At 41.9% G+C, this 14931-nt stretch overlaps 1 protein-coding gene across 3 annotated transcripts in view; it reads right to left on the reverse strand.

The window, feature by feature from the left end:
• Positions 1-14931, reverse strand: part of ANKRD28 (ankyrin repeat domain 28) — a 144849-nt gene that overhangs the window by 55538 nt on the left and 74380 nt on the right. For all 3 annotated transcript variants that reach the window (XM_083188970.1, XM_083188969.1, XM_083188971.1), the window contains exons 3-8: positions 11770-11848; positions 10010-10080; positions 7189-7389; positions 6470-6557; positions 5926-6068; positions 4736-4948 (exon numbers count right to left, since the gene is read on the reverse strand). In XM_083188970.1, coding sequence (XP_083045096.1) covers positions 4736-4948; positions 5926-6068; positions 6470-6557; positions 7189-7389; positions 10010-10080; positions 11770-11848 — 795 coding nt within the window. The remainder of the gene's footprint in view (positions 1-4735; positions 4949-5925; positions 6069-6469; positions 6558-7188; positions 7390-10009; positions 10081-11769; positions 11849-14931) is intronic.

Raw genomic sequence — 14931 nt, forward strand, 5'->3', positions numbered from 1 at the left:
AGTAATATTATTAATAATAAGAGGATTCTGGTTTACTTAAAAAAAAAATGGAATTCTACTTACACTCACAGCGAGCGGTATTTAATGCGGCCAGCCAGGGGTTTCTGTGGTGTGGATGGCCTTTCCTCCCCAAAAATAAGCCATCCTCGCCGTTAAACAGTGTTCACTCTAGGAGTTAGGGCAGGGTGCTGCCACTGAAGAGGGCACATATCCACAGAAAGGCATGTCTGTGCATCCCAACTCTGCTGCCAGCCTGGGCGCACCGGGCAGCAACAGACCGCAGCCCAAATCAACCTCTGCTACCCCGGCTCTCATGGGACGAGTTTGGCTGGCAACGATATTCTGAATGCTTGCATCCCCACCGTATGTATGCGCACTACTCGGAATCACTCATAGATGGGCACTTAGCTATGGAGTACATGCAGTACTTGAAATTGCATAACATACTTTAGTGCAGCTTTGAACCGGCCCACATCAAAGATCGTGACCCTAAATTGAGTGGCTGAATTGCCCTTTACAGACATTTGCAAAGGATGTGATCTTGGGCGTAATGTGTTGTACAAAAAAAGAAAAAACTGCTCTTAAATTTTTGACAAAATAAAGTAGCCCCAGGGAACATTTCCTCCACCATTCATACAGACAATAGAAGCTACTTTATATGCAAAAGGAAAGCATCTTCACCATAGAGAACAATGTTTTTTTTATTTTGCCTTTGGCTTAAGTGAGAATTGGCAAAATACAATATAAAATGTTAACATACCCCAAATATAGATCAGTGATATATTGGTACATTATAACTTGATTACCTAATCATTCATAACCAATTTTTTCGCATTATAGGGGGTATTTCAATACTCAGCCATATCATCCAGGACCAATTCAATCCCGGCACTCGCTCTACAGATTCGGCTTTTTAAAAGTTGAAAAAGATGCAGATTTGTCGATCCACAACTTTTCAGACGTTCGGAATGTTTCTGAAAGTCAGAATAAAAGAAGAACATGGAATAGATCGAATGTGAATTCGATCTATTCTACCCGAAATAGCAGATATTTTCGAGGATCGGCAATATCTGCCGGGATTGAATACCCCCCTTAATGTTACTTCCTGTTAACTAGGACAGAAAACATGCAGAAAGTATGATACAGATGTGGAGTCGCTCTCCTAATGGTGAAGTGCAAGCCTAAAAAGTATTTTTAGTGTCTCAAGGAAGCTTGCTCAACCATAATAAATGTGCTGTACAGTATGTTTAGTGCACTCTCCCAATGCATATTCAAGTCAGATGTGCAGTACGTCAAGAAAGTAGGTCAACTTCAGCTTAATTTGCTCTCTAAAATGCACAGTGTGTTGTTAATCCAGAAATGCTTCACGGCTCTAATGCCATCCATTTCTTTATATTATTGCTGAAAGTAAATGGATTTATCTGGGTAATTGTTAATTTGTTATACCTGAATCGACCAGAAAACTGTATAACTTTATTTTGTTGTCAGACTGAAAGAGTAATCGTAGAGCACAGTGCAGCATACTAAATTACAGTTACGGCAAAGACTACTGTGTACAGCTTTCCTTGAAGGTTGTACTTTTACGCTTTAACATAGATGGTAGCCTAGCTCAATTTAATGCATAATATTAGGATAGCAGTATTAAAACCCATTAATAGTAATAAAACATACATTACTTAACTTTACACATTTCAACAATTATCAGTTGTAAAGAATACTTTCATTGAACCACTACCAAATTAATCATTAAAATAACATTTCTGTGCAGTGACAAAAAGTTTAATGCAAAGGAAAATTCAGATGGAAAACTATATTTTGGAAAGTTGTCAAAGAAACCGTTATCATCAAGTATAGGATTTTAATGCAAAAGAATGGGTGTTTTTTGTTGCAGGAAGGTTATATTTGAGAATGGTCTTAGAACTATATAATCAATACAAATAAAGCTGACCAAGGTATAGTTCTGTTGGTAGATTTGCACATATTTTTTCTATTTTAGCCTATTTTCACTTTTATTAATAACTTCCAATATCTAATCACTATATAGCGAAAAAGATCATTTACAAATGGAGATCATAAATGGAAGCTGCAAAGTTTTTTTTTTTCTTTTTAGTGGTAAGCACATCAGGCAATTCAACTAAAATTAAAAACTGAAGGATTGTGAAGAACCCGAAATCTATAGTCTGACAATGGACTTCATTTAAAACATCATAAAAAAAAAAGAAAAAAGAAAAAAGGTACTCGTGTATTATCACAGCCTGCATCGCATACCACTAATTAAAGGTATGCGATGGGACTCGATTTGATCCTTTCCCCGGGCTGAGTATTGCGTAGCATGCCCGATTTGGGCTTATTCCCCATGTTAAATGCCTCCCCCAGATTTTTAATGGTACACCCACCCTGATGGGTAATGAGTATGTTAAATCCCCCCCCCCTCCTCCCCCCATCGTTAACGCCACCCCACTATCAACTCCAACCCGATGCGTTGCGAGCGCAGCGAGCCCGCGAGGGGTGGCGGTAAGCGTCCTCCGGCCTTTTCATACCCCCACTATCCACGTCGGCGTGGAGTTGATTTTATATATAGTGTGGAGAGTGCAGCGAGCCACTGAGCCCAAAGCATGGCGAGCGCAGCAAGCCCCGCGAGGGGACGCGGAATATATGTGAAGTCATCCGCGTCCCCTCGCTGCGCTCGCCACACTATATAAAATCATCTCCACGCCGACGTGGATAGTGGGGGTATGAAAAGGTCGGAGGACACGTTACGTACTGCGATGCAACACAATTTTTGGTTGTACAATGCCCTACAATGGAAATCGTGGGCACCGTGATAATACACAAGTACCAAAAAAATAAATAATGCGAACAAGCATGGATTTCATGAAAGGGTAGACAAAACAAAATACCTTAAAAAAAAAAAAAAAAGCTTCGGGATAACAAAAGAAACTTAATCATTGCAGTGTGAAAGGATTGTAAAGTGTTATTTAAAGGATAAAAGGCTTCTACAACAATGTTATCTGGATAGTGGAGTTTGGTTCAAACATTACATCATCAAGTTCATATCATCACCATCAAAAAGGTGGCAAAAGGAGATTGTTTGCAGCTGCAGTGCATGGATGTCTTGCGACAAGTTAGTAGTACACTCACATTCTAGATAAAAATGCAAAGCCATCTCTCTCCTACAACTAAAGTTGATCAGTAATAGGACCAAACAGATCAATAATCCTAATGCCACAAATGAAAGATTTAAAAAGAAAATACATTTTTGGAATGGCCAAATTGACTTCCAGACTGCAGCTCCATGGAGATGCTGTGGCGGTATCCTTACAGAGCATGGCATAATTGAAACCACTCAATCATCAATGAGCTAAAGCAGGTTTGTGTTGACCACAATTCTAGTTCATTCTAGCACCCGCCATCTTTGAAAACCCATGCAGTTCCTCTTCCCTGCCTGGGGTGTCACGGTCTGCTGTGGTGTTTCTAGTACAGGTCTGGTTTGCATATCAGTGCTGATATACAGACCACACTGTGATAGAAGCACTACAGCAGACTGCGACACCCCAGGCAGGGAAGAGGAACTGCATGGGTTTTCGAAGATGACGGATGCTAGAATGAACACTACCTTAAACAGTGTTACCCTTCTTCACCATCATCTAGAACGTTGGTGAGCAATAAACAGTCATCCATCTGCTTTTGAATTAAACCTGTCCTCAAGGCCTGATAACAAAATTGTGGCAGGACATCCTGGAGTATGTGGTCCTACAGTATCTGGAGGGCATTTTACTGTAAACCCTTGAACTGGAGGAAAAGTAAAGAAATATATAAAACCAAAATGTGCCCCAGAAGCTGGGAAAAATATCACCCAGGGTGTTCTTCGTCACCCCCAATCAATACTATCACATGCACTGTCAAGTGTGGGAATATAACAAAATGTGGAAAAAGAGAAGCGTTGTGAATAATTTCTGGATGCACTGTACAGATGGTACTAATTATTCCTGAGGATAGCAGAAAACACACCCACTGTTAAGAGTTCTATTATGACAGTGTTTGCGAAACACTGGCATGCAGCAAATACATTTGTTAATGAGTTAATAAATTTGGTAGTGAGATAACACAGGCTTATAGGGACAATTTAAGATCCTTTTTTTCATTATTGAAGCTAAAACCATCCCGTGCTGCCCTGACGCAGTTCCACAGCAAATTCATACAAACTCTGGATCATGCAGGGAACAGCAAACAAATAGCTGCTAAAGGCCCGACACAGAAAAACGTAAAAGCTGTAAGTAAAGGGTCTTTAAAATAAAACGCGTAACAAATACACTAGTGCCACTGAAGGGAAACAAAGCCATCTACTGGATATTTTATAAGAGTTGTTGATTGAAGCTTTCCAACTCCGCTCTGATTTAATTGCTTCTTTCACTAAGCATCTATTAAATGACTTAACTAGTTTCACCATGTCACTCTTAAAAAAACCTTCCCATCTACTTCTCCTGGACACTCAGCGGTACTATACTGTTTCTGGGCCCATATTCAAGGAAGCATAACATTTATTCATTCAGGTCTTCATTTTATAGACAAAAAAATGCATTTATTCATCATCAATAAGAGAAAAATGTTTTATTTTCTCCCCATTTATCACTTGGTATAAAAATATACATCTAGCCCGGTCTCCCTAACAACCCAGTACTCTCGCTTCCGGATAGTTTTTACAGAAATGCTCATCTTTGGCTTTGACTCTTACCTTAATATTTACATCGGCACCATTACAGACCAAGAGTTCTAGGCAGAGCGCTCCATGCGTCGATGCAGCAGCAAAGTGCAGAGGAGAGAAACCCCGCTCATTCACTTGGTTGACATTAGCACCACAGTCTAAAAGTTCATTCACCACTACATCTTGCCCGTTGTAGCAGGCCACATGGAGGGGGGTGTTTCCATAAGCATTTGATTCATTCATCTGATTTATAAGAAGGAAAAAAAAGAAAAGTCAATGGTCTGTTAATACAACTTTACAAAGATGAACTTCGTACAAAAAGTTCCAATACAGTGTTACACATTAATTAAAATATGTAAGCGGCACATACAAATTGTCATACTGCATGCACGTGACTCAATGCAGATACTCTGTATTATTACAAGATATTTATATAGCGCACATACTGTATATTCAGTAGCACAGAGTATTTAAACGTTCACATCAGTGAGCTTACAATCTATATTCCCTACCACTCCTACATACATGTATACAGTACATACATTAATTCTAGGGTTAATTTGTTGGAAGCCATTTAACCTACCAGTAAACTGTTGGATTGTGGGAGGAAATCAAAGTACCCGGAGGACACCCACGCAAGCATGGGGAGAATATACAAACTCCGCACAGTTAGGGTCATGGTGGGAACTGAACCCATGATCAAATGACACCGACCGCGCTGCCCCTATACATGTATTTGCACTTAACCTATCCATATGCTTAGTTTCATAGGTGTACGATGAGTGTGCACTTTATAAAGCCCTATTTATGCTGCAAGTGATCAGCATGAAAATCAGACAGAACTCAGCCTACGCTTCACTCAGCATTTCTCTCTACGCTATCTCTTAACTTAGGCTATGTTTGAATACAGTTTATTACCCAAGCTATACTATTCATTAAAAAATGTCGTCTCTGAGTCAGTGGATGCGTAGGCTAGGAACACACTCCGCTCTGAAACCGGCACAAATTACATGTATGCTGCATTTCAGAATTATTGGTGCCACTTTAAGAGATCGTTTGGTTCAGTTGAGATTCCTCCCATTCAATTCTATTCAGGAATAGACCTATGTTACAATTAGAAGTACTGAATACACTATTATCCACTAATTACTGTGGACCGTAAAAGACAAAAAAATCTAGATTAAAACAAGGATTCAGATGACATTCTGCCTTTAACTTACATCCACTCCCAAGTCCAAAAGATACTTGACCACGCTGATCATCCCACTAGAGGCTGCGGCATGCAGAGGTGTGTAGGATTTCTTGTCTTTGCACATTACTTCTGCTCCATGAGTCACAAGTAATTTAACAACTTCAATGTGACCTAACATAAAAAAAAAAAACAGTAAGGCGCGTGTGAATCTGCAAGAGACAGACAAGTGAGGTCTTTAAAACGGCAGCTGCTTCATTTACAGAATGTAGGTGTTCGCTCTTGTAAGCAACTGCACTCACAAATCCAACTCAACATATAGGTGAGGGTTGTTCAAATGATGGCCCTCTTAAGCACTGATGTCTTATTCACCTTCCTGAAAGCTCAACAGATGAAGGACATTCTGGAACTAGTATTTGTCATGCCAACAGATCAATAAAAGTATATCCTTGTATGGAATTACTTGCCACGCTGATAAAGGATTCATTTTCTGTCATCCACTAGTCGCACGCAATATCTCAGTGGAATATACTGTAGGTCTAATCCTGTATGGGATGAATGGAGAACAAACTTACCCATGTATGCCGCCCAGTGTATCGCTCGCCTGTCTTTCTTGTCAAATGCGTTTATGTTGGCACCTCGTGATAAAAGTAAACTAACCATCTGCAACATAAATGGAAGGAAATCCTAAATAAGTCAGAAGCAGCTGTTGTGGACTGCATTTATTTATAGACAATGAAAACATTTCTCACACATTTCCAGCAAGCTTTAACGAAAAAGCAAATGTATTCAGAAAAAAATGGCAGCAGCACGTGAAAAGAAACAAGGCCAATATATCCGCCAAACAGGGTGAAACGGGCAAATTTAAATGTAAAAAGCGCATTTAAAAACAATTCATTTAAAATCAAAACAAGGCTTCAGATACCATTAAGGCACAAAAAGAGCAGAACATAGATTTAAAACTAGGCAGAAAATCAGGATTCTTGATTTTATTCTCCACCGCAGGGGACACGCCACTTATAGCAAAACCTATGTAACAAGTAGGGGCAACCTGAATAGCTCGAGTACATTCAAGCAGTGCTTCTAAATTTGGACAGCAGATGTCTCTAAAGAACATTGCTGTGCTCGAATAGAACCACTGCCTGCAAATACAAGTCACACAGCAGCATAACAAAATAATTGCTCAAACACCAAGAACTAATGCAGTGAGGTTTTCTAATACAGGCAACACAACTTGACAGCAGGTCGGGACTGCATATAAATAAGACATATCGGATATGCTTCTGCTCCATACCTCAACATGACCGCTGAAGGCTGCATGGTGTAATGCTGTTCTCCCTGCCCTGTCCGATACATTGACATTGCTAAGAAGAGGCACCAGTGCTTCCGCACATTTCACAGCTTTGTTTGCTGCAGCGATGTGCAAAGGGGTCTGCCAGTTTTTGTCACGAGCATTGACATCTGCTGAATGTTTTAATAACACCTGAACAGCATCCTAAGAATATAAAAGAGATAAAGGATGTTACTTAAAAGGTTATTTCACTGGACATAAAAAAAAAACCCCTCTCTACCCACATAAAATACCTAAAAGTTATCATTTATATTTTTTTAACGTGTCCTCTATAAGAGAAAAATACATTTAATCACAAAATAAATAAGCATAAGATTCATTCAGCTAGCATTAGAAAGGATGTCCTAGCTTAAAGGAGCAGTACAAAAGCAAAAGGTTATGAAGAAATAAACAATGCATTCCCTTTGTTGTCAATTTCCCTAACAATAGCATCCCTATAATCTGCATAGGACAGATTGTGGCATTTTGCATGCCCACAAGGTCTCATAGGCATAATAACCAGATAGCACACAGTCCCTCCCATTACATACACATGTATGTCACTCTGGTCCTTATTCACTAGGGCTGACCAATAGAAGGGTCAGGAGGCATACACAGAGAAGTATCCCAGCTCTCCTGCTGGAATAGTATCCCAATGATTTGCACATTGTCCCCTTTAATATAGGACCACTGGAATGTCAAGCAAAAAGATTTGGATAAAGTAGAATTGATGTCTCCTTTATAAACGGATGGACACATACTATACTGCAAATGAATTGTTAACAAACAGGGGAGACATTACAGTATACCTACTACATTGTTCTTCTTAAGGGTTGCATGTAATGAGGGTGTCTAGACTTGGGGACAGATGTATGAAGCAGTGATAAGGGAGGAGAAGTGATACAGTGCCTGCTACTTTATCACCGGCCAATCAGCTACTGACTGTTAAGTTACATGCTGGGTTTAAAAAGGGACAGTTAAGGCCCCCATACACTACGCGATTTGGGCCCGATTTCACCCGATTCTGGAGGATCGGGCTGAGAAATCGGGTGAAATTGCCCAAATCGCGTAGGCTAGGACATCCAATATGATCCGATGCACGGTCCCATGCGCATCAGATCAGATCTGGATGTCGGACGGTCTGCACATAAGATAAAACTTATGTGCAGCCTGCATTGAGCTGGTCTGGGGGAGTGGGGACCGGAGAGCAGGCTCCGGTCCGTGGGTGATGCAGAGGGGGTAGTCAGCTAGCGGCAGGAGAGGTAGTGGGGAGCGGGGTCCGGTCCAGCTGCAGGAGGGGTAGTGGGCTAGCGGGTGGACTGGAGAGGTAGCGTCAAGCGGGGAGTGCACGGCGCATAACAGAGTCCGGGTAGCGGCGAGCGGGAGAATAGGAAACCTCCCCGCCACCTTTCCTGCCGCTAGCTGACTACCCCCTCTGCATCACCCACGGACCGGACCCTGCTCTCCGGTCCCCACTCCCCGAGACGGACCCTGACACCTCCTCCCCCCCCCCCCCCACCTGCAAGCTCCCCCCAGACCCTGCTCTCCCGCAGCTCCCCCGGATTTACATGTGATAAAGCGATCAGATTTATCACATGTAAAAAATGGCACATCAAGTGCCAAATCATATCAGAAGCTGCCGGGGGATCTCAGTGGAAGTCAGGGCTGACATTAGGCGTAGTGTATGGGGGCCTTAAGAAGTTGATTGGCCAGTGATAAAGTACAAAGCACTGTATCACTTCTCCTCCCTTATCACCGCTTAATACATCTACCCCTCTGTGTGCTGCTCACTAGATTTGGGAGACACTTTTAGAGCTCTATACATGTAAAACTAATCAGAAACCAATTCCTTGTGTTTTCTTGATGACTTCTAGTTAATGACTACCTGTATTTCATAAAGCTTAAAAGCTGCACTCGTGAAAACAATGAAGGTGTTGGAGGAAGTTACACTTCTAACTGTTATGTTCTAACTGTAATGAATGAACACTATGGGCTGTGTAAAGCCTTTTATGTAGTTGGGTACTGCAGGGAATATTATATTACTGCCGCAGTCTGCCAATTGTCCTCAAAGATTTCTTCCATACACTCAAGTATGGGGAAGTGACTAACTAAACATAAGAAACACTTATCACCTTAGGTTGGCATTACTTACTTGTCTGTGAACATGGTTAACCTATTACATATACGCAAATCACATTTGCGTAGCTGATGTTCGTTGAGGTTTTAGACGTGCCAACTCACTTTGAGATGCGACTTAATTCATGTGATAATCTGAAGCAACCTTCTGATTCACAATGCTGATTTTAGGCTGCGTTACAGTACATTCATCATACATAACTTTACCAAAAAATTGCTATATTTACAGTGGCCATTCTATTTCATATTTTACTGAATTATCTCTCATGCTTTACCAATACCTGGTGTACCTTTTTACAGCACCCTCTTTGTGGAAACAACAAAGAATGGAAACAAATCAGGGATATCTGAACTAAAGAAAGACGAAATTCCAACGTAACTGCTGATGAATAGGGGATACACTGTGACACTTTCTATTTGTAGACCTCACACACTACTTACCCAACTATTTTTGGCATCGTATTCTTTGACAAAATTAATTGACTTCCTCCGAGACACACCAAGTGTCCCCACTAAAGGCTATATTTCTCATAAATATAAACTAATATTTCTTACAGTTTACTTGTCAGTGTCTTCTATATATCTGATGCGTGTTAACAACCTGCTGTGAAATGTGAATATTGTATGCAGGGACAGTACTGATATTTACCTCACTGCAGGATGCAACAGCTCTGTGCAGAGGAGTCAGCCATTTGCTGTCTTTGGCATTTACTCTAGCTCCTGCAACACAGATGTAGAGCAAATGTTAATTTAACACGGTATTGAAACACAACAGAACTCTAGATGGATCCATATATTATTGTGCTAAAGGAGCTTCAGTTTGCAAGTCATTCAATTTAAATAGATATAGAGATTAATTATACGCATACATTTTTGTTCGGAAATAAAAACATTCATGCTATTTAGTACAACCAATGGAATGTTAAGAGCTTATTGGCCAAGAGGGGTACCGAGTCTCTGGGTTGGCAGAATTGCCGCAGCCCTGCCTAAATCTAAAAAATCTTATTGGTTACTTGCAGCAAATTAGCACTGGGAAGTGTGCATATTAAATCTAAAATACGTCAAACCACAAACGTTGCAGTAATCCTGATTTCATCTGCATAAAGCCCTTGAATGGGAGGCACAAAAGATGACTCACATTTCATAGCAGCAACCATACTAACACGTAACCACAGCAACAAGCATAGATATGTACCATGACATTAAACAGTGATTCAGGGAAGAAAAAAAAAAATCCCACAAGTCAGGAAATCTGACAATCTTTCTCCAGGTTACTCAGCATATATGTGTTTGGCTCCATAACATTTCCTTCCTCACAACAGGACTGCTTGCAGTTTTCTTAATTATCAGGAAAACTGCTGCATCCTACTGTAATACTATTGTTACTGTTCTAAGGTGACAGTTACTGCATTGTTGCTGCAGGTGTTCTTAGTCATTTGCCAAGTCCTTTTTTTTTTTTTTTTACATCAACAATGGTTACATTTCAAAATAAACAATGCTTTTTTTTTTCTTAATGCAGCCCCCACACAATTTTTACCTGCTGGCACAGGTTGGCGGAGTGACTGGGACACATGAGCATCTCACTCGCGCGTCCCTGTCAGTGAACCGGCGGGGAGCGGTGGTTCGCCTGCCCATCTCCCCTTCAGGGAGATGGGCAGAGAGCGGGGGCAGGCTGCTACGGACGGGCAGGGAGTGGGGGATATGGGCGGAGGGCTCTGACCGTGCGGTGTGCGCGAGCATCTCATGCGCGCCACCCTTCTTTTGGAGAAGGGCGGATGGTGATTGAATAACCAGGAGCAGCTCAAATGAGAGTGGCTCCATCTGTATGATGGAAAATTACAGACTTTTTTTTTTTTTTTTTTGTGGGTCAACTTGCGGTGACTGCCCAAATGCATTTTTGCCCCACTGTACATGTAACGATAAATGAATGACTTCTACTCTAATTAAGACTATACAGTATATAACCCCATTGCTGACCTACCGAATAGGCAATGTGAACACACTTCAAAAGGGGAATACAGTTTAATAAGCGTACTGTACATATTTACCCTATAGAGTCCATTATGGAGAACCCTATAACATGTAAATAAGGGGACCCGTGTGTATCGTGCAATCTATTCATATATTCTATTACTACATTTCTTCTTCTTCCTCCGGTGAAAACAAGAACGCTAAATGAGTCCATTGCTACCATCAGCTACATTATTGCATGATGGAGTTCCCTGCATAGCACAAAGCAAAACTCCATCAGTCAAAATTGTTCCAATGAAGTCCGCTATCAGCCATGAGGCAGACACAAACCCTGGACCTGGTGAACAAGCAGCAAGAGAAGTGGGCATCTGTTCTTGGTGCAACAGGGAAGATCCAACGTATACAGATGCTGTGATATACACAAACCATATTACATACCAGATAAAATGAGCAGCTCTATAATTTCAGCATCTCCCAGATAGGCAGCTGCATGAAGTGGTGTTCTCTTCTCATTATCCTGTAAGAAGGAAAAAAAAAATAGCACTTATTTAAAACACAAAATCAATGCAAAATGTTTCTAGCAAAAATATCAATACCATTCCAATGTAAAATAAATCTTCAAACCAAAAATAGGAAGCTTCTTTTAAAAAGTCTCTAAGGGCAAAATTGCCATCCCAATTTCACTTAAGATGATTTAATGAAGGAAACACGTTCCCCTACAAATTGGTATACTACATTCAAACAAAATGTTAGGACAAGTTTTATAAAAAAAGGTATAAATATAAATATGTACAACTATCAGCTGTAATAGGATATGGTCAGTTTGTCAACCATAAGTTGGTAGACAGTCATTAGGTTGACATACTGAAAGGTCGACGTGGGTCTAGGTCGACATGGAACACTGTTGACAAGTGGTTAGGTCGACATGCACAAGGTCAACAGTCAAAATGTGGACATGGGGTTTTTACTATTTTTTGAGCTGACATATTCCGACATGCGGTATTTCATGCCCTACCATCCACTAGGGTGTGGTGAGAATAAAATATTGTGCCCGAAGTATGGCGAGGGCAGAGAGCCATGCGAGGGGATGCGATGCTACGTTTCAGTGTCTATGTCGACATTCAGGTAAAAAAAAAAAAAAGTGAAAAGCACATGTCGACCTTTTGACTGTCAACCTTGCCCATGTCGAACTAGACCCATGTCGACCATATGATCCAAACTCGCTATAATATATACATAAAAAAAAAATTTTTCAGGGGAAATTCATTTATCCACACGGAGAAAGGTGGAGAATATTTCTCAGTTTCCTTACTGGCTTCTGCCGGTACTGTGCAGCAATGCTGTTAGAGGTGTTAGGTGATTTGATATAGGGGGAAGATTATTGGAGCCAGAGCCACATGTCTGTCATCATTACTTCATTAAAAACCAACATTTTATATTAATATTTATTGGTTGGTTGGTTTATGATACTATGGAGGAGTGGCAACTCTCCAATGTAGGGAAGGGCACATTGCTATCTGAGATAGCTGGTCCTTAATTAGTCCCCAGCCAAGATCTTATTGGGCCTACACACGGGGCAATTTCAGGGCATTTCCGAAGCGATCATACATAGTTACATAGTAGGTGAGGCTGAATAAAGACTTGCGTCCATCTAGTTCAACCTATGTTTATAGTAGCTTATCCCACTAGATTGATATATGCCCCTACAATGAAAATGCCCCTACATCGCTCCGTGTGTAGGGGCCAGTGCATCGCTATTGGCCAGCTATTAATATCCAGCATGCTGTATAAATCTAGTTAAAAGCTGGTCAGGGCCAGTGTTCTCACCAGAGAACACTGGCCCTGACAGATGGCTCAGCACACAGAGCGGACACATCGCTAAAGCATCGCTAAGAACACATCATGGTACATTCACAACGCACACCACGATGTGTGCAGAACCGGCCTTTGCCTACTGTTTATAGGCAAAGCCCTACGATCTAGTAGGATAGACCGCGCATACCAGTCACCTGGGGCTATACACATGGAGCAATCAGTGCTCCATTTCTAAAGCCCTGTACACATGGGCGATTTCAGCCACAAATCGCTGGGAATATGGTCGCTGTGTGACCATATTCCCATGCATACATGCTCCTGCGACCAGCAGCTTCCCCTAGCAGAGCATCTCGTTTTCATCAGCGGCCATAGTTTTGTCACTCAGCGATATACCACTGAGCGACCAATCGTTCAGTGTGTACAGAGCTTAAATGATCGAGTCAGATCACTTAGAAATGGTGTGAAAAATCCCCCCCGTGTGTATGCCCCTTCAGCAGCAGGAGGGTCCAACAAATGCAGCATGCTAGCAAGAAAAAAAATCTATTACTATTTGTGGATTATTACACAAAACAAAAAGTAAAAAAATAAATTAATCATGAACTATATACATCTCACTCTCACGCCAAATCTCAAAATGAGAAGATTAAAGGCCCATACACACTTGACGATTTTCAGCTGAAAATCGGTCAAAACAGACGTTTTGAGCGATTTTCGCGTGAAAATCGCCCAGTGTGTATGCCCAATAGATTGCTGACTAGCGATGATGCGCGCTCCCGCATCATCGCTAGGAAAGTGGTGCATCTGCTGGTTTTACCAGCAGATGTGGCGATGATGGATGGTTTTTCATCCACCATCGCCGTGTGTGTACGCCTGCCGGGCTGAAAGATTAACCACTTTCAGCCCGGCGGACCGCCCCGCTGCCTCCCCCTTCCCCCGCCTGTCATATACTTACCCTGTAGGATTGGTCCGCTCCGCGCCGCCCTGCTCAGACTGCTGCGGCTGGATGATGCAGTGCAGAGCCCTGCTCCCCCGCCGTCCGCCGCGCTTGTCAAGCTGGGTCCCAGGCAGCTCTGCCGCCTGGCCACACTGACAGGCTGACAGGCTGACGCCCCGCCCCCCTACACCCTGCTCCCCCCGCCTCCCTCCATCCTACTCCGCACGGAACACCACTGACCACCAATGTTTAACTTTTTAAGCCGGTAATATATACATTGCTGGCATGTGCCAGCAATGTATATATTAATAGCACAACTGGGCACCAATGAGATTCTTAAGCCAGTACTATATACATTGCTGGCATGTGCCAGCAATGTATATATTAATGGCACCAATGAGATTCTTAAGCCAGTAATATATACATTGCTGGCATGTGCCAGCAATGTATATATTAATGGCACCACTGGGCACCAATGATATTCATAAGCCAGTAATATATACATCGCTAGCATGTGCCAGCAATGTATATATTAATGGCACCACTGGGCACCAATGACATTCTTAAGCCAGTAATATATAGATTGCTGGCACATGCCAGCAATCTATATATTACTGGCATCACTGCCCACCAATGATTATTTACTGAGTTTATTAGGCAGTAATATATACCCGGCTGTCTCAGACCAGGTCCATCCGTCCGTGGCACGGCTATTTCAAATGAAGCACCGGCTCGTAACTCCTGAGCCAATCTGAGCTAGCGGCCCGGCAACCAATCAGGCGCTACCAGGCCGCAAGCTTCTATTGGCTTGCGAGTCACGAGCCGGCACATCATTTCAAATAGCCGCGCCA

This window comes from Crinia signifera, chromosome 5, assembly GCF_055691185.1.
Source record: "Crinia signifera chromosome 5, ASM5569118v1, whole genome shotgun sequence".
Lineage (NCBI taxonomy): Eukaryota > Metazoa > Chordata > Amphibia > Anura > Myobatrachidae > Crinia > Crinia signifera.